This window comes from Lethenteron reissneri, chromosome 29 (assembly GCF_015708825.2).
Source record: "Lethenteron reissneri isolate LAM-NWPU_2019-01 chromosome 29, ASM1570882v1, whole genome shotgun sequence".
Taxonomy (NCBI): Eukaryota; Metazoa; Chordata; class Hyperoartia; order Petromyzontiformes; family Petromyzontidae; genus Lethenteron; species Lethenteron reissneri.
The window spans coordinates 8,191,802-8,216,921 of NC_083807.1; the positions used below are offsets into that span (position 1 = coordinate 8,191,802).

General features: G+C 40.8%; 1 protein-coding gene across 4 annotated transcripts; it reads left to right on the plus strand.

The window, feature by feature from the left end:
• On the plus strand, window positions 1-24,836 carry LOC133349222 (PHD finger protein 3-like). 4 transcript variants are annotated; one of them, XM_061562530.1, is made up of 15 exons: window positions 1-316; window positions 1,917-2,062; window positions 3,821-4,056; window positions 4,541-4,702; window positions 6,112-6,331; window positions 8,125-8,290; window positions 10,065-10,224; window positions 11,509-11,625; window positions 14,350-14,463; window positions 14,720-14,834; window positions 15,991-16,231; window positions 16,371-16,512; window positions 16,663-16,752; window positions 20,716-20,911; window positions 22,824-24,836. In XM_061562530.1, the coding sequence occupies exons 1-15, from the start codon at window positions 180-182 to the stop codon at window positions 24,326-24,328; spliced, it is 3,747 nt and encodes a 1,248-aa protein (XP_061418514.1). In that variant the 5' UTR covers window positions 1-179; the 3' UTR covers window positions 24,329-24,836. The 4 variants fall into 4 exon arrangements, with proteins under 4 accessions (XP_061418514.1, XP_061418515.1, XP_061418517.1 ...); XM_061562531.1 differs by having other exon boundaries at window positions 6,115-6,331; XM_061562533.1 differs by lacking the exon at window positions 22,824-24,836 and adding an exon at window positions 21,404-22,817.
• Window positions 24,837-25,120: the final 284 nt, after the last annotated feature.

Sequence of the window (25,120 nt, forward strand, 5' to 3'; positions counted from 1 at the left end):
AAGTTCATTCCTGAAACAGTCTGAAGCTGAATCCGCAAAGAGCAAGTTGGTTGCAAAGCGCAAAACAATGAGCATTGAGGAGCCGCCCCTGTTTGTACCAGACAACCTGCTTCCCGCAGTGAAGAAAGACTGGTCCGAAAGATCACAATGCCAAGTCTGGAAATGCTAAAGCGGGCAGGATGAGATCACAGAAGTTTGAAGAAGAGAGCAGCACGGACCTGACTGAAACAATGTCATCAGCCCTTTCTGATGAGAGTGACAGTGAGAATGACCCCAACAAACTTTGGTGCATCTGTCGACAGCCATATAATAACAGGTGAATGCTAAACACATTTGCAGTTGATTTACTTCACAGACCCAGCCCCTCTTGACATTGATTGGTTTCTATATCACATGTTTGGAAGATATGAGACTGGAATGTTTCCCTCCCTATTCCAATTACACTGCATGTAAATGTGCATGCTCTACTGCTTATTGAAACTTACAGTAATTCGGCGTTATTTTCTCTAATTCTATTTTATTGCAGTCATTAATAAAGTTAGTGGATCCATGGTCAAATAAGCAAAGAGAGGTATTAATCTCTGCAGGTTGCCCTGAGCCAGTGGTTGGAATTACAAATGATCATGATGGATGCAAGTCTCTCCGTAAAACAACCACTGTTGAGCTCCCGGAAAGTGGCACTTATTTTTTATTAACCACGGAGAGTTGATGGGCTGAGTAGAACACCGAGCGAGATGATAAAGAGGACAGTTGAGTATTTATCTCCAAAGTGTTAGCTACTGTTAATGGAGGAAGGATGTAATAAGAAATGGAAGTTGGGAATTATGACTTGATTCTAGCAATGTACAAATGTGTCACGTGGTTATTTGGATACTTAATTAATAAGTCATTAATTGTGGTTAACCAATCTGGAATGCAATCTAAGAAGAAAATGTTTTTATAGAAGTAGCATATCCTGAATAATAAGCATAGGTCCCTATCTAGGAAAGCTTCAACTAAGTTAAGACTTTTTCAGGATTTGGTTGTTGGGTGAATTTATTTTTATTGAAATATTTTAGTTATTTGTTAAAAATATCAGGAAAATCCCTTGCGATACAACATATTGTTTGCAAGGGTATCCAGGGTACCGATTGATACACATGTAGAAAATCATTTTAATCTGGAATTTGTGGATTTTTTTGAGGAAATATTAGTATTTGGAGAATTCCAGCACATCAAAGGGGATAAAAATCTGGACCGAAGAGTCAAAATTCCACCTACTGTGCTGCCATATTCTTGCATCCTCACACCCCAACAAATTTAGTCTTAACAGTACGTGATTATATTGGTGTGATTCACCAACCTCACCTCCAAAGTGATAGTTATAGGCATGTGGCACCACGTCCGTTTGTATGGTGTGTTTGGTGTGCCACTTTCTTTAATTCCCCAACTTCAAAACTTTCAAGGTCGACATTTATTTGAATAATAATAATGCAATTTATAACGCGCGCAAATTTGTGGATGTAACGGCCGCAACTCAGAGGCGCGGAGCCAAGCTCAGAGTCGCTCGAAAGCATGGTTATAGAGGTAAGTTTCTAAGTGTCTCTCCTGAAGGAGACGATTGAGGTGATGCTGCAAATGTACAGAGGGATAGCGTTCCAGACTGTTGGGGCTGCCACCCAGAAGCGGCGCATAGACACGGTGACCATCCTGGATCTTGGTATCAAGAGGAGGTCGTGAGTCTCGCTGCGCAGGCATCTGCCGTGTGCTGAGCTGCAAGTTGTCAGTAATGAAGAAAGGTACGGCGGGCAGGCAGATGTGTGGCACTTGCAATGCTTTATGACATTGAAAGACTGAGTACAAAAGAAAACTATTTTGGGAATTATTTCTGAGTGCAGGCACTTGTTTTATGGTGGAATGGTACTTGTTTCCGACAGGTTTATGATTTGTTGCGACCGATGTGAGGACTGGTTTCATGGTGATTGCGTTGGAATCACAGTTTCCCGTGGGCGGCAGATGGAACGCAATGGCGAAGATTACATTTGTCCAAACTGCAGCTCCAAAGAAGATGAATCCAAACAAGGTAATTCCTCTTGGTTGCATGGATCATGGGCAAATGCCTGATGTCAAAGTGTCTGCCAGAGGAAATCGCGTGGGTCAGTAATCATCCCCTTTGGTAGCCTTGGGCCAGTGGTGTAAATGCCATATTGTTATTGCAGAAGCCAGACTGTTTAGAGGATGACCAGTGTTGACCTTCCACTAAATGGTACTCATTGTGTCAGCTCAATTGTGATGTTGAGTGAACCCAGCACAAATGTTAATTCACCTTCCAACTGTGAGTCGAGCAATAATATAGTATAGTCTGGTATCCAGGAACACCCTCAATTACATGTGTTCTTTGACTGGTAACAAATGTTGTACTTTCCATAATGTCCTTCACATGTTCAGCTCTCCGTACTAAATGATGAACTTACCACTCTGCTTTTTCATGCGTTAAAAAAAAATCCTTAACCAAGGAAGGCTCACTTATTCTTAAGCACTCCTAGGGAGGTCCTGCATTGGGATATTTGTGCAATCAATAAGTATGGGTTCGAGTGGCATGAAAACACAGTATGTGATTAACATCCACGCGTAATAGGAGGGGGAGAAGACTCAATGTTAGGCATTGCGTATTATCCCCCTGCTGCCCTTCTGTCTTCGTGCTACCTCACAGCACTCGGTGATCTGTGATCCACTCAACCTACTTAAAAGCACTTTATTACAGGCGTGTATGTTCATTTCGCTTTTACAATGTGAGAGAAAACAAGTCCATACGATTATTTTGTTTCGTTTAATAATCATTTACATTTACGTGGTTATACATTTTTAGCACAGTTTATATGATTTTTAAAAAATATTTAAATGTAAGTGTGTATTACAATGTAATATATTTAATTTAGCCTGATTTTTGAATTTTTCAGTTTTAGTTTACGTCTGAAAAAACATAGCTACTCTATTTTTTAACTAGATTTTATGTTCATGTTAATTATTTTTTTATGCACCAAATTTGTCCCCTGTTTGCTTGTATTTCCTCCAGGTCTCCCTTGCAAAAGCGACATATTGTCCCAGTGGCGTCTCACCCAATTATAAATAATGGAAATAAACTGAGTCACAAAGTTTCCGTAAAGCGCACATGATAAATTATAATGAAACGTGAAATGTATCAAAAGTGCGTTCATAAGTATAGCATCATTCAGTGATGCAGGAATTTGCTAACCTACCAGGTCACACATGTGACTACAAAAGCAAAAGAAGCTTTAAGTGCAAAATTATTTAGTGATTAATGTAGTAAAAAAAAACCTGGTATAAGTGCCGGGTTTGGTGTTGCACACCTGTAATAATGTGACTTGGAGGTCGGGTTGATGGATCATACGTGGATGAGCCATGATTTGCGTGAGACTCCCACCTGCGGGTAAGTGAGGTGGCTGTAGGAGCCAGTATGGCAAGCGGCTTTTAGATACTTCTTTTGGTGATTTTATCGTTCACCGCTCATGCCTTTGGTTTCTTTGGGCTGTCTATTTTATGACTACAAGATAAAACATTCAGAAAGGAACGGTTCTACCCTCCCAAGTAGGACCGTGCTGAAACAGAGTCTTGAAGACTCAATGAGGCTTCACTGGGTAACTGTAAGATTGCGGTCGCGGTAAGTTAGTCATTTTGAACTCGTGCCTATTATTGTTTCCAGTTAATTGATTGTGCATCGTAAGATGACATGTAGTTTCTTATAAAAATAGCAGCAGTCGGTCAATAACTGGAAACAATGTGGCACGAGGTTATTGTCTCTGTGGCACTTTGTTCTCAGCCGGCGGGGCTGATCAGGACGTGCAACTTGGAGCGAAAGCCGAGAGCAGCACCACCTTGTCCGAGGCGGATGCCGGGGCCATGCCAGGGAAAGGGACACCTGCCCAAGCTGCCTTGCATTGCATGAGCGACGGATCCATGCCAACAAACACACAGCAAGGCAACATCAAGGGCAAGATCGAGAAAGCGAAGATTGTGTCTGACATCACAAAGAAGAAGAAGAGGATATTAAACAGGGTAATTGCACAGTCATCAGACCATATGGTGCCGTGGTAAGAGCATGTGACCTGCAAATGGAAGGCTACAAGTCATTATCCTGGTCGGAGATTGACTCGGCCCATCGTCACTTGAGGGTTAATTAACTGAGTACAATTTATTTGAGAAGGCAGCAGTGGTGTCACCCTGTGGAGAGACTGGTTCACACTGAGAATGAGTGTTCCACCCCTGGCGCAGGGCTGCCAAAAGAGATCATTGCTGCCCAGTTGATTGATTGAGCATAGATACATTTTAACTTTGTGGAAATTACTTTTGATCATTAAATTCGGCAGTCACTTAAGTGTGGGCTGAAAATACAGTATCCATTGCAAGGTAAAGGAAACATGTTAGTTGTGGGGAGACAAAGGTGGCTGGGTGTGGTGTTTGTGCTTGTGTTCAAAGGTGTTTACTAACAGCAGTTACCCCTACAACCTTGAAGGCTAATTGAGATATTTGTCTTGTGCAGTGTGCTGGTACAGGGTGTACAAATATGGCAGCTCCAGGCTCTGTGTACTGCAGCAATGACTGCATCCTGCGACATGCAGCTCACACCATGCAGACCCTCCAGAAAGTTCAAGCCAAACCTGCACCTCTACCCAGCATCATAGGAGATTCCAGCTTATCTGTGGTCAGTATACTTTGAAAAAAAATGTTATTTGAATGGTTGTAAACTGCAGAAGATGCAATTTAGTTTTTATGTTTTGACATAGAAAAGGATGTGCAAGCAGAGGTCTTGGTTTCATAGATTAATAATCTACATTTCATCTTCTGTTTTTAATGTTATTGTTTTATAAATAATTATTATCTAAAAAGACAAATGCAAATGTTGAAAGATCTTGATAAAATAACTTCATTGGTATTTTAATAGAAAATGTTTTTTTCATGAAGCTGACAGTTACCCCTGATATACACGGTGAAAATATTTCGTATTCATGCCAAATTCTACCATCCACAGTTCTAGTCTAAAAATAAGCAAAGTATTTGTTTTGTATAGCATTGTTCATGCACATTGCATCTCACAATCGCTGAGGAGCCACAGAACAGCTGAGAGGCTGCCAGGCGCGGTGAGCTGCCATGAACAATTGCTCTACAGCGTGGTTGTTTATACACGTGGGAGGAAACCAGAGCACCCGGAGAAAGCCCACATGTGAGGGAGCAACATCTTGTCCCATACAGAACGAACAAGATATCACGCCACACTTTGCTCTACTGCGTTCTGCTGGCAAGCGAGGGTATTGCCCCTGGATGCCCATGGAAAGGAAGTTGCTCAACATATACCTGGTCCACCATCCCTCGCTTCCAGCATCAAACAACCGCAGGCAGGGGGCAGATCATCTGCAGCCTTTGCTTGTTTGGCCTGAAGTCTCTCCCATACTCATTTTTACCAAAATTATCTTGTGGCGCACGTCTGGCTCCACCTCCCCTCCGGATGGGGTGGCCAGTGGAGCTGTAAAGTGGGCCACCATACCAGTCATTCGACTGTGAAGGAAAGTGAACCTAGGTGGCAAATGATTTGTTTTGGATATTTGGTGGTGTAGGACCCACTGCAACACCCTCCGATTGCCAGTCCAGTTGTGGCAACACGTCTCAAGGTCACAGCCTCTGTTTTTTGAGGTGTTCATCACCTTCCTCTATGGCCACTGCTGGGCATGGTGACAGGTTGAAGACGAGGATTGGTGGATTTTTCTGATTTGTGAAACTATAATACCTACTGCATTTTGAGGTGGCCATAAAATGGCATGAAAGGAAATGGCTTCTTTATATCCATATATGTTAACGTTTGAGTGTTGTATTCTCATACGTGTGGGCTTTCTACGGGAATTCCTTCCACATGCAAAACACTATTTGAAGTGAATATGGCTAAACATGGCTATGCTGGACTTTCCTCAACATGAGTGGAACGCTCAGAAATTCATATTTATTGCACGTGGCAGTAACATTTAACACATGCCTAAGTCTTGGACAATGCACTTTATCATCGCCATGAGTTGTTGTACTGTAGTTGAATTGGGTCCTAATTTGTGTTGTGCGTAACAGCAGGCTCCTGGCACAAGGCTCGATGCCAACCCTGCTTTGCGGAGGAACTCAGGCGATAAGCCTGTGGTGGTGTTTGAGCGCAGCAATAGGGTGGTGCTTATCAAAGCCAATGTGATCCATGTGCCTAAGCCTGGAAGCCTTGTGAAGCAGCCACAGCCTGCAACCAACGCTCAGCTGGGATCAAAAGCCAACATCCCCTCATCAACATTTTACAATACAGGTAACGTCTACACACTAGCATGAAAAGGTTTTTTTTTATTGTAGAGGTGGCCTGATTAGCCGTAAAGGACAAGCTCATTGCATTTTTAACAAGACCAACTATTAGTATATTTTGGTATTAGCAAAGGAGGCCTCATGATGTAGATCCTTACCCCGAGCTCTCATTGCTCTGATAGTGCGTTGTCTTTGAACTGTGCGCCTTTTGGCGTCATCTGGTCGAACACCATATGAGACGAGGCTCTAAAGAAAGCTGTCTCTGGTGTGGACCACTCAATTTCAAGGACAATGCATAAATTATCAGAGTATTGTTTTTTATTTGCATTTGACTGCAAGTATTGTGGTTAATGTTAACATATTTCCTTGCACAAGGTGTCAGTTTTGTTGCCACAGAAAAGGGGAAAACCCCTATTAGTTTCAAGACCAACTAAATTGTATACAATTCTGAACATTTGGCAGGAGCCATTGAAGTAGTAGCCCTGAGCCAGTGCTGAAGATTTCACATTGCTTGAATAGGGACCAGTGTACAGCACAATCACTGTTGATTTTTCAACAAATGGCACTTACCAATTGGTACCAATTTTACTGACCTTGGAGTAATATAACACACATCTTCAATTAGTTTCTCTTTTTAAATTATTTGGAATGCATTGTTGTTCCAAAACAAGAATTTGCCTCTTGCCGTCAGACTGATACATGTTAGCCTTCTGAGCAGAGATAGCATAAACTGCCTTAGTACCATTTAGCATGCAACCAGGCTTAGAACCATTGTTAACTGGGGCTGTCTCACGATTGCAAATCCCTGTCATTTCCAAATACTGGTTTTGTTGGTTCAGGCTGTTTAGTTTGGTGGTAAAACTAAGTCAAATGTTATGCTGAATTAGGAATCTTAAAATATACACTCACCAAGCCACTTCCTGTTGTTTTCAACAACAATCAGGTTATACAGTGCTATTAACAGAACGTGAGCTTAGAATAGCGGTCGTTAAACTGATTACAAGACATGCAAGTACCAGACATTTTATATTTCTAGCAAGAGACAGATGTGTCCTGTCATGGTCTGGTGCTGTGATACAACACTGTAAGGCGATCTGTGTTCAGCCTATGGGTCATATGTTGTTGGACTTGTAACGAGTTGGTAATATCTTGTAGGCTTCTTGTGAGATAGAATAACTGATTCAAACTTTCTATCCCCTTCTCTCACAGCAGCTACCTACACATTTTTTACAGCATTTAGTTTTTTTATGAAGCATGGCGATAGGATTTTTGAACAAGATTATCCTTTTAAATGTATCATTGCAACCTTTCCTACTCCATAAGCTATTTAAATTGTTGTATTATTGAGTAAGGATGTGATTTGTGGCAGTCCTGGAAACGAATGGTTATGGGAAAGTGTTAGTGAAACACTTAGATATTAGTAAAACACTTAGATATTATCATGTGTTATGAGAAACACAGTCCCTCTGGGCTGCAAGGTGGCTAAGTCATGCTCGTAGAGTAAATGTGTTGGTGTGGTCTGTGCAGAGTTTTACGCGCTATCTCCTTTCCAGACTTTGTCTTCTCTCAGTACAATCGGTTTCCTCCAGCATGTAAAGGACTTCGAAATAATCACGAGCCAAAGATTTAAATGTGGGTTCTTCCTCAAAAAACGTTTGAGTCTCAGTGAGGCTCCCCTGAAAATAATAATGAGGATATATTTGAATAAATTTTAATCTTACAATTTTCAGGGAAGCTTCATCAGTAAATATTGTTGTTTATAGCACTGCTCTTAATGCAATCTTTTATTTTGTTTTTCAGCCAATAAGCAAAAAACAGATTCCACCATGAACAACAAAAAAGACACGGTGACCAAAGATAAGAAGCCAGAGTTAAAGAGAAAATCAGAAACACCCACACCTGCTCCCAATGACAAGCTCATCCGGAGCAACGTGCGCCGTTCACTCGGAGACATCTTTGCAAAAAGGTGAAACAGGAACAATCGTTTGATTTTGTGTAGGGTTCTTATGGGCGCTATATCCATCACAATCTATATGGGACCATCACGATGGCACATTCTCCTAATCCATTGCTTTGGGGATGTGTGCTGCACATCTGAACTGTGATAACCCCAAGCCTTCATGAATATGAGGTGGCCACTAGATGGCAGTGAATTAAGTAGGTCAATGACATTTGTCTTAATTTCAGTGTCCTATATTTTGGGTTTCATCCTGATACTTGTTTTTGCACAGATGTAAAAGTAAAACTTTATAGTGGAAGTTGACCAAATATCTCAAACATGGTCTTTGTAAAATTGTTTTGGGATTCATTGAGGCTTTCCTTTAAAAAATGACATCAAACAGTTTTCCCATTCATATGATCATGGGTTGAGGTTCAGAGCCAGTAGTGGAAACTCCACATTTCTATGGTAGGGGATTGTCAATTCATATTAAAATATATCTCAACACGTTAGATAGTGACGAGTCTGCACCTATTGAGATCTGCAGACAGTTTGAATTTGTGCATACATTTGTTTTTTTGAGCATGGACTTTAAACAGTACAAAATAAGCGTCTGGGGTTAGTACAGCACCAAATGTTGTGTAAACCACTTAATGTGTCCTGAATGTGTGTCCAACATTACATATTTATATTCTTGGTTCTTTTGGTAAAGTCACGTAGATAGAAAAATAATAATTAAAAAAAAATTTGTTATATATATGTCTTTTTTTAAATCTACGTGACTTTACCGAAAGAACCAAGAATATGAATTCCTGTAGTCACGAAAGTTTTAAGTCAAAATTACATATTTACTATTTACAAGGCATGTAGCAATGCTTCGACTCATTAATTAAAATCTATTCCCGTGCTCAACATACACGCATTGAATCAATAATTTGAGAATCAATTTACGATTCATGCACATTATAAGCCAATGTTATACTTTTGGCTCATGGGGTAAGTACATGGTACAAATTATATAGACACAAGAGAAACAATGCAAATAAGTAAAAAAAACTTGGCAGAATTTATTGATTCTTGAGTTGATTAGTGTCCAAAATTTTTGTTATTTCTTTTATTTATTATCTGCCGAATATTTACCAAAACTCAAGCACAGCACAGATGTCTTAACACCCACTAGCCCACCCCCTCCTTCTGATCGATTGTGGTGTGCAGCATGACACCACCTTTGCCTCACTGACCCTCACTGCACTTCACCCCTCCTACTGTCTCCTTCTGCTATTGACATTTGCCATTCTAGGAAAATGTATTCCAGCTTCAGTAGCACACAGCCAGTGCCTGTGTTGGTTTTTAAACACTTCAGATATTCGTTGCCCTGCTGTAATGTCACTTGTGTGTCAATGAAAGGGTTTACCGATCGTACAATTTCATTTTCGAGAGAGTCGTGCATTGGTATGTTTGGCCAGTTCCTTTGAAACATTGTTTCGCATTTCAGAGGAATCTTGAGCACCAAGAAAAAAACCCATGTATGTAATATGGTAACACTGAAAGGTCCACACAAATGGGTTCATTAATCCTTTTAGCCATAATACCATCTCCTGGCCACCTTGCATCCCAGTGTCTTTGGGGAGTGATCAATCCCTTATCTCTAAGATTGAGTATTTATTAATTGTTCATGAACCCTGAAGGGGTGCTGGACTAAACTGCCTCTGAGTGAGCCTCAAATAATTGTGAGTTTTTCTCACTAACCACAGCACCATCTGGGCTAGTCAGTATTATCACCTCTGCTTTTTTTGACTAGGATGAAAGACACAAAGAGTCTGAAAATTTCAGAAGATGAAGCATTAAAAGTGGCGGATGAAATTGAGAAGGAGCTATATGCCCAGTTTCAAGATACAGACAGTAAATATAAGAACAAGTATCGGAGTCTCATGTTTAACCTGAAGGACGCACGGAATCACGTATGTTTACACATGCATCATCATGAACACCGTTGCCTGTCTATTTTGGCAGAGCCCACAATATCTTAATGTGCCATCAGCTTTGTGTTAACACATTTGTATTAATCGATACATTTTGACAAAGCTTTGTTTTAGTAATGATATAACCTAGGAGCGGTCTCAGATGAGCTGATGCACCTGCGTTCACACTTATACAAATTAATTTAATTGCTTGCCATGACAATGGACACTGTAAGTGAAATGATGCAAAGGCAAAGTTGAAGAGTAACCTCTTCCGAACAACTTAACTGCCACATAAAGTATCTACTGAGTCTCATCAGCTTTCACCTTTGACGCCTCCTCCCTCGGGCTGAACGATTAATCGATTTCAAATCGAAATCACAATTTGAAACAATGCGATTAGCAAATCGCAAAGGCTGCGATTTATTGCGATTTTAAAAGTCCTATTACTTTCCTATTGGAATTGTTTAATTTAGTATTATTGTAACTTTATTTATTTAACTTTACAATTGTACTATTTCAATAAAAAATTGTAATAAATACATGTTGGAAGCAATTCATATCTTTTAAGTTTTCATCTTTGCATTATAATGTATAGAGCAGTTCATATTTTGATGGTATCATGTGGTAATGCTCCATCACATGTTTTAAATCTATTACACAGTGAATATTGAACTGAAGCGTGACTTAATTTTTTTTTATCACAAATCAAATCGCAATCGCAATATCTGTCAGAAAAATCGCGATTAGATATTTTCCCCAAATCGTTCAGCCCTACTCCCCCCCCCCCCTGCCTGCCTCGATCTCACCCTGCTGATTACAAAACAAACATTGCGTGAACTCTGCTAATTGTCATTATGCTGTTTAATTGAGACTTGGGCAGTACTCAACCGTATTAGTGATTCCAAGTCTGTGGTGGACGTTTATAATTCTAAGGGTTGGAACAGATCTTTCTAGGATAACATTTCATAAAGTTGCACTCATGCTATTAATCATAGGGGTTATGAACGGCTGACCGAACACCCAGTTGGATTTGTACTCGCATCCTTGTGATTGTGAGTCACAATTCAGCAGGAGTCTTAACATGGAAACAGCATGTTGATGTGCACAGAATAACTTTTTATTGTCTTGAAGACTTTTTTGTCCTTAAGTTTTGATTTCCTCAGGGGTTAGTTTAAAGTTATAATATTTACGGATAGTAATTTGAGTTGAGAATAAATATTGGAGAATAATTATTTTATGGAAATTGTGTGCAGAATGTTGATATTGTGTTTATTTTTGTAGGGCTTGTTCCGTCGGGTTTTAAGACGTGAGATCCCACCACACAAGCTGGTTAGAATGAGCCCTGAGCAGCTCGCTTCCAAGGAACTGGCTGAGTGGCGTGAAAGAGAGAACAAACATGTAAGTCTATTCCATGATCAACCTTCAAAATGCTCTTTTGTGAACTTTCACGTTGACGGCTACATTGCTGAAGCCACTTTGAAAGCAATAGGCATTCACCGAAATGTACTAAACTCAAGTTTAATTGAGAGACTTCAACTGTTTGCCGTGAAAACTCATGTTAAATAGGTGTATGTAATTTACTTTGTTGGGACATATTTGCTTGAACTTGAAACTTTATATTTGGGCATCAGGAGAGTTTTGGTATGCTACTTCGATTTCTTTCTCCGCAATGACATAGGGCAAATAATCTAACATTGTGTCCCCAGTTTAAGTCATAATGTCATTTTCAGTCATTTGCTAATCAGCTGGATCAAGACATCCCCTACTCGATCTTGATTGTGGGGTTTGATTGACCAAACTTCATATTGCTCATTGTGGGTCGGTGAAGGGAATCCAATACATTGACTACCGATGTTAGTCGTGGTCAGGAATGGAACAGTGCACAAACCACCGTCATCACACCAATCAATTAATCTGGTATACTATTGGGATGGGTGCTATTAAACAGTGTTATAATAAAGGTATGCTTGGGATACATATTAAATATGTAGAGTACTTAATTCTAAGCTTCATATTTGTATTTTTTCATGGACAAAAAATGCATATTTAGATAAGCAGCGCTTTTTCAAGTACATCCATAGCCCAAGACCGTCAGCAGTCGTGTCAGTTACAGGACATTGCAGTGAGGGAATATACAAGAGAAAAACTTAAATATTCATCAACATACGATAAATAATTCATGTTTAAATGCAAATAAAATATTAAGTTAAAAAATCATATCACATATATGCAAATTATCCATATATGGAGCATCAGACATACTGTAGCATATTCGCATTTTGAATCCTGGCAGAGGTAATTCAGTAGTATGGCCTTAAAGCACATGCTAGAGAAGGTAAATTAGGAATATTAAGATTTTAATTTAAAGCTTTCGTGACTGCAGGGATTCATATTCTTGGTTCTTTCGGTAAAGTCACGTAGAAGGGAAATAATAAAATAATAATAAAAGGGAAATACTAAAATAATAAAATAATATTTTTATTATTTTCCTTCTACGTGACTTTACCGAAAGAACCAAGAATATAATATTAAGATTGTTTATGAAAAAAATCCAAGGGTTAAGTTGGCCCTCTGAGTTGGGATTTAAACTTATAACCTTGCGATTGTGAGTTGTATCTTCTAAATAAACCACCCAAAATAGGTAACACATTTATCAGGACTAATAAGTAAAGTCAATGAATACATTGCTACATAATAGATTGTGACATTACACACCCTATCATAAACAGACTTCCTTATTTTCGTTGATAAAGTGACAGAAACCATTCTTGCATAACAATAACATTTTAAAAATGATTCCATACATGAGTTGGTGTTAATGGTTCCTTATGAAAGTGAAGGCTGCAAACCCATTAACGATTTTGTATACATTGTGTTAAGCTGAGGACACATTAACGAAATGTGAAACATTGCTTATAGAAGGTTATCTCGAACCTTGTATGCCTTTATGGAACTTTTGTCGACAAGTAATATGAGCAGTTCTTGTATGTCTTTTGCAGAGGGTGTTTTTCGATGGGCTGTAGTCTTCTTTGTGACTTTTGGTCTTTTGGCTTCATGCTGAAAGAGACAGCTGCTCTTTGTGCACACGATATCCATTCCAAACACAGTAGAGGTGACTCGGTGGCTTTAGGGTAGTGTGCCCATCTTTTGCAGTGCAACATTTGCTGGTTTGCACCCTCCAGCAGTGTTGCAGGCAAATAATCGTAAATCATGCCGTCCTTTACAGTATACATGAAGCATGCAGTTGTGTTTGCTTGCTTGTGGGCAGTGTACATCCATGCATTACATTTCACAAGGAAAAGGCTACTCTCGTAGACAAAACAACCACCCTTTGGACTGTGATAGATAAACACTCCTGGCTGAAACATAACACAAGCTCTTTAAAAAAACTATGCTATGTAGCCGAGGGAGATTGCTCTGTTTACAATTAGTGAAATAATCCCTTGATTTAAAATATCCCACGGAGTTGCATGAGAGATAAACTTAGTCATAGTTCTTTACTTGAATCGATTTCACCTCGATCTATGTGGGCAACTACATCAAACTGAGGAATAATCGTCAGAAACATACATACTATTTTCCAAAATAATATCTGAGGCAAGTTTTAGCCGATGGTGATGGAGGCTTGTGTGTTTGTGTGAAGAGCGTCACAGTGGTTTGCATGCTGCTCAGCATTAGGTGACATTGCGTTATGTTCCTAAAGAAACACATGAGAAGCAAATTGTCTTTGGACCTGTCCTGGGCCTTGCATAGTTTGACAGAGCTCTAAATTAGTACCGAGGGTGATTTTTGAATGCTACTCCGAGGGAATCGAGGAAAATGGCTGTGGTGTTGGTCACACTTCTGTTTTGTGCCCTGACGATTTTGGGCAGTCACCAGTATTAATTGTCCCAACTAGCTGTAAGCCTTCAGCAGGGTGGTATTGTCTTTTCCAATTCAAAAGGTAATTTGGGTAATGCAATACATGCAATTTTTATTGCAAAAGTAGAAGTGTGACTACATCAACAGTACAGTTGTTGCTAATGCAACCATTGGACATTTGCAAAGGATTTGGAACTAGAAGCTTAGTGGTAAGCATTATTTTTACATGAATCATGTTTTTTTCTTGTTGTGTGTATGCAGACACTAGAAATGATTGAAAAGGAGCAAAGAGAAATCGAGAGAAGACCAATTACCAAGATAACTCACAAGGGAGAAATTGAAATAGAGGAATCTACTCTGCAAACTGCTGTTGAGGTCATTCTCAATATCCCACAAGCATAGGTGTAATTTGTGTAAACTGAGGATTTGCATTTAAATGAATTCCTTATTTAAATAAGTGTAGCGCTATGTTACTGTTTTAATTAAGAGTAAAGGTAGCCTTCATACGGCATATCATTGATTATGTACATTTAGCTATGGTGGCGATTGAACACATTTAAATGCCCCTTAAAAATGTGCCGATGGAATAAAAGCAAAACAAAGTGGCTTATACATTGACTTTATTTTGCAGGAGTCTACTGACAGCGAATCCACACTGACTGAAGAAACTGAAACAAAAGTGCATGTTGATACCACTGAGCAGCATAAACTTCACCTTTTTGACCTTAATTGTAAAATATGCACAGGTAAGTTCTCAGTGTATTTGTGGTTTACATGAGACCTCCAAAAATTTTAATTTCTATATTTTTTTTTACCCTCAAACGTATCGAGATTGTGCTATCGGCCTCATGTCATAAGATGTAAAATCCAATTGGATATCTGCAGAGCAATGCAACCCTTTGTGTCAAAGAACAGACCATTGAAGTAGATATTGCAGAGCTACTTCTGAGATATGTCCAGTTACCTTTGGTCCACACACAGAGGGCAGGATTTCTCACTTGCTCAGCAGATGAATGATGTCTGTTGCGTGACATTCCAATAATTTTTTTATTATCAGTCCTGGAATTTAGGCAAATTAAGGGCGGAACCAATGTTAATGTGATGGGTTTTTTGTGCAGTCTTAGATGACTGCACTAAGAATATCAGCTCTCTATACTAAATCAATTTTAATCACAAACGCCTGCCTAGATTTGAACCCAGGGTCTCAACGATGCCAGCTCAGCACCCTGGCCTATGAGCCACCCGGCCACCTCATGAAACCATGATTAATAGTCACAATGTATATTTGTATAATAATGTACATTTAAATTGTATGTTAAGACACAATTTAAGTAGGTTGGTGCGTGACAGTGATCACATTTTGTGTAAATATATATTTGAATCATTTATAAAAATTTAAGTACAGGGTTAGAGAGACACTGTCTGTAGCATTACATTTCTTATTTAAGTTAGGCCACTTGGGAATGGTTTCGTACACCAAATATGGTCTATGCTTCGGCCCTGCAGTGGGTGTTTGTTACTTGACAATCAGACGAAATGTTCGAAGTTATTAAGTTAATCTAAAAGACAATTTTATAATGATGGGCTTTTTTTAGTGTGCTAACACCGATGCCCAGTTTGAGACCATCAGCACGCAGCACTTAAGAATAAATACAAATTCACAGCTTTGTTTACTTAGCATTTTCACATGAACAGTCAGCTAAATCTACAGTGATATTCTTAAGGAGGGTTGGTGAAGTTAAATGGGATGTGATACAACTGAACAGATTTTAACCTGAGATGTGTCTGAAAGCAGTAAACATTAAAGTTGGAAGTACATAAATCTTGTACGAAGTAAATTTAAAGAAAAGTAAACCATAAGTACATGAATTGGAATGTCTTTCCTTCCCTTCCCTTCTACAGGTAAAGTAGCACCGCCTGTTGAGGAACCGTCAGCCAAAAAAGTGAAAGTCGCCACATCTGTTATACTGGCAACTAAGAAAGCTGCCGCAGAGTTTGAATCAGCCGCTGTGACTGCACCTGGTCCATCTAAAGCAGATGCTGGAACCGCCAAGTCAGCAGTTAGTGTGTCTGCTTCATCACGCGTGAATGCCAACCTGGAGGAACAGCAAACCAAGTCCCCAGTGTCTGTTCTAGCTGTCAGGTACATTGCATGGGAGCACGATTACAACAGGCATATATGTACCTGAAAAACACACTACATATGCTCATTGTAAATAAATTAAGAGCCGTTGCAGAACCACTGGATTATATTTGCGTTTAAAAATGTGTACATTTGATAGGTCGGCAGAGCAGTCAGCAGGTGATTGCAGGGCCTATTCCTTCTTGGATGACATCTGGAAGGGCTTTGTCAACATGCAGAATGTGGCCAAGTTTGCCACAAAGGTGTTTGCAGTGTCCGGATCTTGTGACCACATGGCAGAGGTAACTGTCGGCTCATGTATGGAGACAAAAACCATTAAAATACAATATGTGGAATGCATTTGCTTTTGTCTATATCATATCAAATATTGTTACAGCAATGAAGTAATTTTATTCTGGTAAGGATTCTTATTACATAATATATATTTTTAGGACCTTCCGGACACAATTGAAGTTGGTGGCAGGATAGCCCCAAAGGTCGTCTGGGATTACCTTGAAAAAGTAAAGGCTACAGTGACTAAGGTAATCCATTTTCATGATTTCTTTTTCAAGTCAAAAAGGCAAAGTATTTCCCCATGCTTATAAAAGCAATAAATGGGGCAGTGATAATTTCCTTGTGTGACCAAAATCCCAAATTTCCATGACGGCTTGATTTCTCCATAGCAATGCCCACTGTTGACTTCCCACGGATATGTTTCCTTTTTTACCCAGAAGAATGATGGGCTAATTCAATTGCAAGAGAAACACTGCCGCAGAGTACTTCTCATGCTTCATATGTACATGGAAACACTGCGGGTGTTTTAACCGTTAAATAGACGCCGTCTGCTTCGCCGTTGATGTTAAAGATCCAAATAAGTCATTCGAACAAGTGTATACCATGAAAAATACTTGCAAATTACTTAATGGATGAAGCCACACGTGCAACATCACCCCTCCTGGCAGACTGTGCCCGTCTGTCTTGTGTCTCAAGAATGGTGGGAATACCAAATGCAATAAATTATTAAATGCCCAAAATAAGGCAAACTTTCAATGAAGTAAAGACGTGGCTAAAGTTGAAACCATGAAAACATTTAGTCTTACAAGAGAGATGCCAGATTAATTGGTCGTCATAATAGAAAATATTTCCATAGGCACATTCCTGTATTATACTGTTTTCATGGGTAAGGGTTTATCGGTCACAGATTTGTGTTGGGTGCCAAAAACCCCTGGGCTGTAAAGTTACCAGGATATGGGGGACTTTTTGGTTATTATCTCCCCTTGCATGGATTGTCTCTCGGTGCTTCATTTTCTGACAAGGAAAAACATTCCTTAAATCCCGACCCATTTCACGACTCCTCTGAGAACGAATATTTAGATTTGAGACGCCTGAGTAAATATAGTACATGTTGTGCTTCCAATACAGCTTTTAGTTTTTAAAACATGATTTCTATTACTGATGAAATATCGGGCAACATTCATATGAACCTTACTCGACCTTTGCTCCGCAGACTCAGGTTTGCATTATAGTATAGCCTCATTCCACCATTTGCTGTTTATGAGCTCTAATTATTACCTCTACCGAGCTACATCCCACACCCCCTCTGGCAACAAGTGGAGTGCACATGGTCATGCAACAGCCGTAGATGCCCCCCCCCCCCCCACAACAGTGGCAGAAGAGTGGTTATTGCGGCGCATCTGGTGCAATTAATGTATGCTATACACACATCCTGTGTAGAGGGAAACGCAACAATTCTGCCATCACCCTCGTGGGACGGTGGATTGAGATTCTGGGCAGGATATAAACTGAAAATGTCCCTATCTCTGGTCAGCCTATCTCTAGTGTGTTTGTTCCATACACTCAATACATGCATACACTGACGTACACACATACATAGCCTGCATAGACTGTTTGGGGTAGCAGCTGTTTGCGAGCACATAATGAAAATGTAACGGTTTGTTACGCGCGCAAATTTCACGAAACGGACATTGTTTGAGCGCAGACTTGGCGGCCCAGAGCATAGCTTATTTATTATTTGTATGACGGTCTGAACAAGTGTGGTGCCTTTCAGCCCAATTCTGAAGGTAGGAGGGGGAGTTTGAATGCTTCGCATGTGGAGAAAGCTCCAGATGATAGGAGCAGCCATGGACAAACACCACTCGGCCAAGACAATCCTGGTTCTGAGGACGATCAGCAAATCTTGGGACATTCTCTGTAGAACATGGCGCCTCTCTGTGGTCAGGTTTAAGCAGAGCGAAGAGATGTGAAGAGTGAAATGGCACACAAGGTGGTGGTTTGGCGAGCACCATGGCCAAATCCATTTTAATCCCCAATCCTAATGTTTACAAATGCACCAAATATTAATTTAAGGCTGAATCATCCTAAGGGAGTGCCAGGACCATTAAGGATATCACTCACCACTAACAATTCGGGTCACAAGGTTTTTTTGCAGTGCACAGCTCCCCATACACTCGCAAAGACCAACATGCATTTCCACGCAAGTGCACATACACAGCAGCAACATTAACAGCCTCATTACCAGCAGCAGCAGCAGCAGCAGCAAAAAACCACATCAACAGCAGTGGTGGGTCTCGTGGGGAGACTGGCCCCTGCCATGAGAATGTATAATTTCTACTGCTGATTCACGACCACCTATTTAGATGAGCACCACATGTGCACAGGTACATGCACATACCTACACAGGTGTGTGTTTCATCAATCTTAGCCTGATGGTTGGCCCATGGGTATGGGTGGGGCTTGTGTCTTGATAAAATTAAGCAGCAATGGCACCTTTCCATCACTCCACTCCTAAAATTGGATTGTCAAGCAACATGCGAATAAGCCCTCCCACCAAATTCCGTGGGCTGGGGGGGGGGGGGCAAAACACCACAATCATGAAGAGTAAAAATATGCCTTGGCAGGCAGTTTCCTGGTTGCGGGACTACCAGACCTATTTTTTCATGTGAAAGTTTCAGCGTGGCATTTTCTCTCATTTTTAAGTGGGGTTTATTTTACTTCAATCTTTTGAACACATTTTTCTTGAATGATAATACACTGCCTGTCACGTATCAAAGAGTAAATTATTTAATCGTTGAGGCCATGTAAGAGCATACTGATATAAATGGGTGTTTTACAGGTAGGAACAATGTTCCACACTGCCCACCAGGGATTTTTTGTCTGTCTGATTGTCGGTCGTGCATAAATATATATATAATATAAACAGCTCTTTGATTGGTGGAGACCTACTGCCGGGTACGGAGAGGGGAGGTGCCGGAGGGAGGAGGGTCAGGGGAGGGGCCTAAGGGAGGGGGGAGTCAGCGGAGGGGCCTCAGGGAGGGGGTCAGGGGAGGGGCCTAAGGTAGGGGGGGTAAAGGGAGGGGCCTAAGCAAGGGGTAGGGGCCGATAGTTAAGGGGGCTGGTCTACCTGGCTGGCTGCCTGGCTACCTCAAGTCACGTGATCTTGTACACAGGTAGGAACAACAGGTTCCACACTGCCCACCAGGGATTATTTGTCTGTCTCGTGCATATTTGTCTGTCGTGCACGAATGCGCTGTCCAACCAGGTTCCTACCTGCCCACTCTGAAGGAACGTGTTTACAGAACAAAAGTGTTAATATATCATGCTTGTCACATGCATGCATAAATATGTAGCCTTCTTAGCTTTGACCTAAATGTCATTGGCTTTCAGAATCTGAAGCATGCATACATATTTAGCCTTGTCAGCATTGGCATTGATGTAATATGCCTTCAGAATCAATATTTAGTATCGGATTGATCAAAATATTCCTTGCTTGGCACAACATAATGTAGTTATAGTCAACTTATTTTATTTCTTGAGCAAGTGTCTTTTCACATTGCGAGACCTTTTGTCAAATACATTTCATCTCGTATATTCATTGAACATCACATATCCATTGTCTCACATTGTTGGAATATGTAGTTGGATATTTATCTTCTGGTTTTTCCGTGCATAGCCGGTTTTTCAGCCCTTTTGTATGTCCACTGATGGATGAATGACCCACCCAAGTTCACTTGACCTGCTTGATGCCATTCCTTAAAGTGGGTGTATAATACCAAATGTAATACATTACAACTTCAAATTATTAGATAAAACATTTTTTATTCCCGTCTGCAATCAAAATGTAGCTTTTTGTAATTTTAACTTCGACTACACATTCTTTATGCCAAAATTAGAATCATTGTGTATTACACATGCAGAATATTAAACTTCTCATTAGTCATTTGCAAGGTTATATTGTGTCTTAATAGTGCAGCAGAATTCTGGCAATTCAGCACTTAATCCTGTCGCGTATATTGTCAAACATTTAGGAGTTAGATTTTGATTTAAAGCTTTCGTGACTGCAGGGATTCATATTCTTGGTTCTTTTAGTAAAGTCACGTGAAAGGGAAATAATGAAATAAAATAAACATTTTTTACGTGACTTTACCGAAAGAACCAAGAATATTTAGGAGTTAGTTTCAACTTTGTTCGTTCTTTGTTTTCGCCAGGAGATCTGCTTGCTTCGCTTTTACCCAGCCACGGAGGAGGAGAAAGTGGGCTACGTGTCACTCTTCTCCTACTTCAGCAGCCGCAACCGCTTTGGCGTTGTCGCTAACAACTGCCAGTATGTGAAGGACATGTACCTCATCCCTTTGGGAGCATATGACGATGTGCCAGAGAACCTGCTGCCTTTGGACGGCCCAGGTGAGATGACGGTCAATGTTCGATGTGTTAATGTGACGGCGCATGCCTGCAATCCAGCTCCGTGCAGGTGGGGTTAGTAGATCGTGCATGTTTCATTATGCGTTGTGAAATATGCGGGAGATGTGATATGTCCACTTGGTGGCAGCAGAGAAAGGGGGTGGATACCTTTCCATGGAGATAGACTAAGCATTGTCCTGGAGTATTTCCATTTATTTAAAATACCCAGACATTTTCATGGAATCCTACATTCAAGACCCTCTTGAAATAAAATTCATAATTCTTTTTTTTGGGGGAAAATGGAATTATTTGTATGATTTGGATTGCCATTTATTACTTCTAGCATTTAAAATTACCGCCTGTATTGACCATTTTCATACGTCTTTAATCATCATCATCAAACTTTTCTTCTCCATTGTATTCTTGTGCAGATGCAGTTGATTTGATGTCGATATGTGTGACCCTGCCTTATATCTCTCCTTTTGGTTATACCAGGGGTCGTCAACAACAATAACAGCATTTTTTTTAATCGGTAAAAAACTCTGTCAAGGGCAACAATGCATGTGAATGCAAGACGGTCCTTAAATAAAGTCACGAAGCAGTCCGTCCTTAGAGCCACATGCAGCCTTGGAGCCACGGGTTGCCGACCCCTGGGTTATACTTTTGAGCATCCTCCCACTGTGCCACACCATCAGTATCCTTTTTCAAAGGACATTGCCTCTCACAGCAAAGTGTCTTTATCAAGCATATTTTTCCTAATGTCTTTTTATATATGTATACTCTTAGATATGAATTCAAAACCCGTCTGTCAAACGATTTTATTTGATGCATCTTGTCATCCTCGTCTGCATGGCTTTCAGGCTGTGATCTATTGTGTTTTGTAAAGTGACAATTTTATTGATCCATATGTCATACCTGGCAGTGTGCATTTTTCTTTGCATTGGCCAGCATTGTAAAATACCAGCATGACTCGCAGGTGTGGCCAATGTAGTTAATTTGATGATTAATAACGTACGTACAGTTTGCATTAAAACTACGGACATAAACCTGACAATGTCACTCAAAAAGACCCATCATTTGTTACGTACCTTACCGAACTTTAGTGTAGACACAGAATTGGCAGTGGTAGCAATTACTTGATTATATTTTTTTGTAGAACATTGGTTATGAAGTCAACCATATGAAATTTAAATTGACAGCCCCTTTGTGAGTCCACTGCTGGGGAAAGGCCCTTGCCAAGCCCTTTTTGTGGCACATTTTGCTTTTACCATTCTTCACACTGGTAAGTGTGGGTTGGTGACTACTGATGTTAGCCATGGTTTGGAATTGAACTCAAGGCAACTCAGTTTAAGCGCAGTTTACTAATAACCGTGTCACCGATCCACTCCACCATATATTAATTTCACAATGTAAAAGCGATCAGTATTCATTGTCATTGATTCTTTAATGGGATGTCCCAACATATTAAGGATATCTGTTACAATTATAATGCACACTATTATGAAAGATAGGTTAAGCTTTTGAGCATTGATTGTCAATGCAATGTATGTATATATCTGTAATCGAGTTTTAGATGGACCAGACATAATATCACCTGCGTAGAATCCAGCACCTTGGAGATGGGGTTGGTGGCTCATACAAAGATTAATTATCAAGTGCTATGGGACTGCCAGGTTATTGGATTAATAGATAGTCAAGAGATGAAAGTATGTCAAATGGGTTTTGTCACATGTGGATTTTTATTAGTATAATTGCACCTGCATAGGTGTTGTCCAAGTTCTTAACTTAACCTCTCACACACAAAAAAAGATTATTCTGTAAAAAAAAAAGTCTTGAATCAATGAGGTTTTCGTGCATTAACAAAGAATCGTTGTTTTCCTAACATACTTATCTTCTGAAATTCGTTCGTCTTCAGGATTGGAGCAGACGCGACCGAACATGCTACTTGGGCTGGTGGTGCGGCAGAGATCAAAACGGAGGCTGCCAGGCGAGCATCCCTTCGACGCGCCAATTCTTTATGACAAAGAGCACACGATTCTGAACAGTCCCGATGATAAGCAGAAGCAAGTGAGCTCTTTTGAAAATGAATACCACCACTCCATTCCAGAGAATGATAGCATTGGAAGATTAACTAAGTATTCAGAAGAACCAAGCAACTCCTCATTTGTTGAAGATGGCATATCACCACTGATATCTATGTATTCTGCAACGACGACAGGATTCTATGGGACAAGCGATTACACTACAAATTCTCTACCACTGCCTCCGTCTCCACCACCGTATGTTCCAGAAAATAATGTTGACCCAATTGTCCAGAATTTTGCAAATTTGGGTGAGACTGTAGAAGAAGAGCATAACACCGATGATGATGAAGCTTATGACCCTGAAGATGAAACACTTTTTACAGACAACACCCGGCGTTTTGGCCAAAGCTCAGGCATGCTGTCAGTACGAGACAAGCCTCCTGACATGTCCATGGACACCTTTCTTGATACCATTGTTCCACCGGCGAATGTCAGTCTCTCGGAACAACAGACAATTCTGGATAACCTCAAGAGACAGATTGCTGAGGAGAAGCGGAAGCTCGAGGAACAGGAGGCGAGTCTTCGACAAATGCCGCCACTGCCTCTCCCGCCTAACGCTGCGGAGAATGTGGAGAGTTTGTCCGTCCAGGTGAATAAAAGCAGGGACCCACGGCAGTCGGGGCTCGCTAAGCAACCGCAGCTGCTGAACAAAGCCGAGCCAAGTGCCGTGGCTTCTCACAGCTCGAGTGACGCTGTCTCAAACCAGCGGTATGAGCCTGCAAACGAAGGTGCAACTGAAGTCAAGGGCAAAGGTGTGGCACCGAGTCCACAAAGCTCGCACCTCTTGGCTAGTAGACATGACGCGGATCCAAAAAGGGATTGGAGAGACTCGAAACAACCGTCGAACTTGAGCCAGAGTGAGAAGCGGTCTGGTGCCGACAAACCTTCAGAGCCCTCCGGTTCGGGAAACTCCCACAGGAACTCGTCCAAGGAAAGAGAGCACCGGTCACGCCGCGATTCAAGCGAGTCGCGGTCACAGCAAGGGAGCCACCGGCGGTCAAGCGTCAACAGCGGCGACAGGGGCGTCGAAGACCGTGATCGACACGAGCAAAAGAACGCTCGGGCCAAGGGGGGGCACACGGAGCAGCGCTGGGACCGTGATCGCGAGCGCCAGCGCGGCTGGAGCGATGAGCGAGACCGGCGCCGGGGGTGGGACGGTAGCAGCGGCAGCGACAAAGACTGGGGCCGAGAGAGGGAGCGTGACAGAGACAGAGACTGGGAAAGAAGCTCCAGTGAGAGAAGCCGGAGTAACCGAGAACGGTCGTGGAACCGGGGCAGGGACCACGACAGCCGAGACGCGGGGAGGAGTCGAGACAGGGATAGGTCCAGACACTGAAGTGACCGACCGATATCCTGTGCGCTGACCCAATGGGGGGGGGAAAAAAACTCACTTGAGACCAGGACACTGTTTTGAAGTCTTGCTATTATGCTGACTGATGCATCTCAAGTCGAGCGGGCATCGGTCGCAGCAGGCTATCAAGAAATGCGTTATTTGATGAGAATATAGTTGGACTTGAAATGTTTTTGATGACTCGCACCACAGGCTGTATTTGTTGTACATACAATTCAGTATGATCTTTCATGTGTTCTGAGCTGTACAATTATTTTATGGTGTTCGTTGACACTTTTGATAAGCAAATCTATTACCAATTTTTCATCAGGAGTTTGCCGGCCTCAAAAAGTTTTGTTATAAACATCGGTAATTCAATACATTATCTTTGTTATTGCTTTTGCAGGTTGTTTTGTGAAATTCCAACTTATTGGATGTTGAAGAACCATGTCACACACATGTTAACTGATGTTTTGTTTGTAAAATATGTTTATTAAAAAAACATGTTTCTGTATTTTCTTAATTCTGAATTGCTTGTGACAAATTGAATGTGATTTTTTAAATATATATAATTAGAATTTTAAAATTAGAGTTTTTTTGTGTTCTCCCTACTCATCTAGGAATCATCCACGCATCACATGTAAATTCAAGTCGTATCACTGTTGTTAAAGTTCAGCTTTAAGACTGTTGGCAATGATTGAACTAAAATATTAAGCCAACCTATGGCATGTAAGAGATTATTTGTATTAATAATAGCTTAATTTAGATGACTTCAGGTTATAAGGTATACGTTAAAGT